Source organism: Nannochloropsis gaditana (assembly GCF_000240725.1).
Source record: "Nannochloropsis gaditana CCMP526 unplaced genomic scaffold scaffold1086, whole genome shotgun sequence".
Classification (NCBI taxonomy): Eukaryota; class Eustigmatophyceae; order Eustigmatales; family Monodopsidaceae; genus Microchloropsis; species Microchloropsis gaditana.
Window position 1 is genome coordinate 4,730 of NW_005802867.1, and position 2,796 is coordinate 7,525.

The 2,796-nt window shown below is 51.5% G+C and overlaps 1 protein-coding gene across 1 annotated transcript; it reads left to right on the plus strand.

Annotated features, from left to right (window-relative positions):
• Nucleotides 1–1,252: 1,252 nt before the first annotated feature.
• NGA_0616120 (pescadillo-like protein) lies at nucleotides 1,253–2,788 on the plus strand (the record flags this gene model as incomplete). Its single annotated transcript, XM_005852561.1, has 4 exons — nucleotides 1,253–1,487; nucleotides 1,648–1,786; nucleotides 1,941–2,426; nucleotides 2,573–2,788. Coding segments are annotated over exons 1-4 (1,044 nt in total), but the record flags the coding sequence as incomplete, so codon positions are not given.
• Between the last annotated feature and the right edge of the window lie 8 nt (nucleotides 2,789–2,796).

Consider the following 2,796-nt stretch of genomic DNA (forward strand, 5'->3'; position numbering starts at 1 on the left):
TGTGCAGCTCGCCCGTCGCATCCGTGGAGAGCGATCTTAAGATGATCCTACCTCCAGCAATCTTTGTATAAATTGAAACATACAAAGCAAAACTCCCAGGGTTCTATTGAACCCCTCATGTACATGGACGACGCCGCGCCTTCCCTTTTGTCTGACTTTACTTTGTAGTGTGGCCTTTGTGTCCGAGTTATATCTTTCCCACAAATATGGTCTTTGACCACCTACATACCGTTTTTATTCCAAGGGTGACAAGAACTGCTCGACAGACATGGCTCATCTGGTTGTCAATGGTGAGGTTTTCCGCTACTTCCTATTTTCGATTCATCTGCGTGGCCACATGGTTTCATGCGATGGACAATTTTATCCACAGGATTTTTTTAGTATGCTATCGACAGCGTGTATCATCCGGAGCCTCCAGGTACTTCTCGACCACCATCTTCTGAGGTGCATTGTAATTTTCAGGCCGAGCGAAAGGAGCAAGTGGAGTCACTCAGCGGTAAACTACTTACTTATCTTCATAGAAGAGCCGTAATAAGAAAAGATCACGCGGGAAAAAAAAACAAGGGCTTTCAAAATGAGCAAATTTCGATTGAGAGGAGTATATTATGGTGGAAGAATATATATGGGAGGTATTGTTGGTTTTTAATCTTTATAAGATTTGTCTTTTTAGTATGAAAGCGCTGTTGTGCAAACATCTCTGTTCACATTGCGTTCTAGGAAGTCTTTCCTGACTTCAAAAGTCCTTTCCCGGAACAATGACGGAAAATCGGAGTCTCGCACGCAAGAAACGAAGTGAAGATACTTTATGGCAGACCGTACTACCCCTTTAAATCAACAAAATGAATGAACGTTGTGATCAAATACATGAATATCTACGTGTCTTAATCTCTATTCAACAGTTGATCGTTCGCTTCGTGTTCTATTATCTTGTCAAAATCCCTTTGTTTTGGGTGGTACATGATTACCTCGCCCACCCTCCACTCACTGGCACTCGTTTCTCGACCGTCGAGTATCCCGCCCTTGGTTTATGCTCGGGGTATCATAAAAACAAAAGCTTAAACATTACCTTCTTAAGTTCATTCCATATGGCTGGCGTTTTGGTCCGATTGAGGTCCTTGTCGACATGTTTCTCGTCTCTGGCGGCCCTATTATTTCAGTTACTTGAACATTTCCGCATGCCGGGTGTTGAGCTGTATTCGTCATCTTATCACACTCATGTTTTTTAAAACGGTACACCATCCTTCTCCTGCCTCAGGTTCTTCACCGCATTCACGAAGTACGACCATGGGAGGGACACGGGGCAAGCGGGTTCCTGGCAAAAAGAAGCCCAAGTCGGTCAAAGCGAAGGTCACATCAAAGATGAGCAGCAAGCGCCGTCTTTCTCGCATGGGAAAGGAGCTAAAGAAGGGTCAAAAGGGCATTGTTGCCAACTACATGACAAGGAGTCAAGTTCTGCGCCGATTGCAAATCACTCTGCGAGACTTTCGGTATGTGTCGATTGTCTTTCTCACTCGCATGAAGAACCTATTTATAGAACACCGTTTCACCCGCATACGTTTATGCGAAAGCTGTAATATTGTGGGTCGCAACAACCTCATCATTCTTCCCCCTTCTTTTTTACTCGATTGCCTCGAACCATTCCTGCAGTCGCCTCTGCATCTTGAAGGGGATCTACCCCCGGGACCCGAAGAAGAAGGCCTCCGGGAAGGACAAGGCATATTACCACATCAAAGACGTGGGATTCTTGTCCCATGAGCCTCTTCTTAACAAATTTCGTGAATTTAAGGTACGGTCACTCCCCAGTGTTTAGAGGTTTGATTTTCCATCGTGCTGGTGCCTGGGCGGCGAGCGCATCCCGGATATGTACCCAGAATCATGCCTTGACGTGGACCCTACGGATATTATTATCACCGGATATTATCACCGGATATTATCACCAGGCCTTCATGAAGAAGGTGCGCAAGGCAGTGTCGCGCGGCGACAAAACCTTGGCCGAGAAGCGGGAGGCGACGGCCCCGCAATACACCCTCGACCACTTGGTCCGGGAGCGGTACCCCCGCTTCGACGACGCGCTGGGAGACCTCGATGACGCCCTCTCCCTCGTCCACCTCTTCGCGACTCTGCCGGCGGACGGGCCCGTGCAGGCGGCGAGAACGGAGCGATGTCGGCAGCTTGCCTTGGAGTGGCAGTACTTCGTGGCCCGCGCGCACGCCCTGACCAAGGTCTTCGTCTCGGTCAAAGGCGTGTACTTCCAGGCGGAGGTGGGCAGGCAGCCCGTCACCTGGATCGTCCCGCACGCGTTCACGCAGGTGGCGCCCCCGGACGTGGACTTTCGGATCATGCTCACCTTCCTCGAGTTCTACGAGACGCTCCTCAAGTTCACCCTCTTCAAACTCTACCACCGGCTCGACATGGCCTACCCCCCGGTACGTTTCCACGCGCTCTTAACGCGCTCCTGCCTGCTTCGGGAGCGCAAGGACTGCATTTATCGCCTGCTTGCTTGCTTTGATGCCACTCGCTCGCCCCGCCAACACCCAGTATCCTCAGAACCCTCATCTCCCTCCCCCACCAGGCCTTCGACGGGCGCTTGGAGGAGTGTGGCGTCTACATGGCCGCCGTGCGTGGGCTGCCCTTGAAGGGAGCCGGGGGCCTCCTCACAGCATCCGCCTCGGAGGGGCAAAGTGATCGGACAGGGTCGCCGGAAGCGGCTGCCGCTACTCCGAACCGGAAGGTGAAGGGGTTGGAGGCGAAGCTAGCGCGACTCGCGGCGGGGAAAGGGGAAGCAGGGGGTGATGC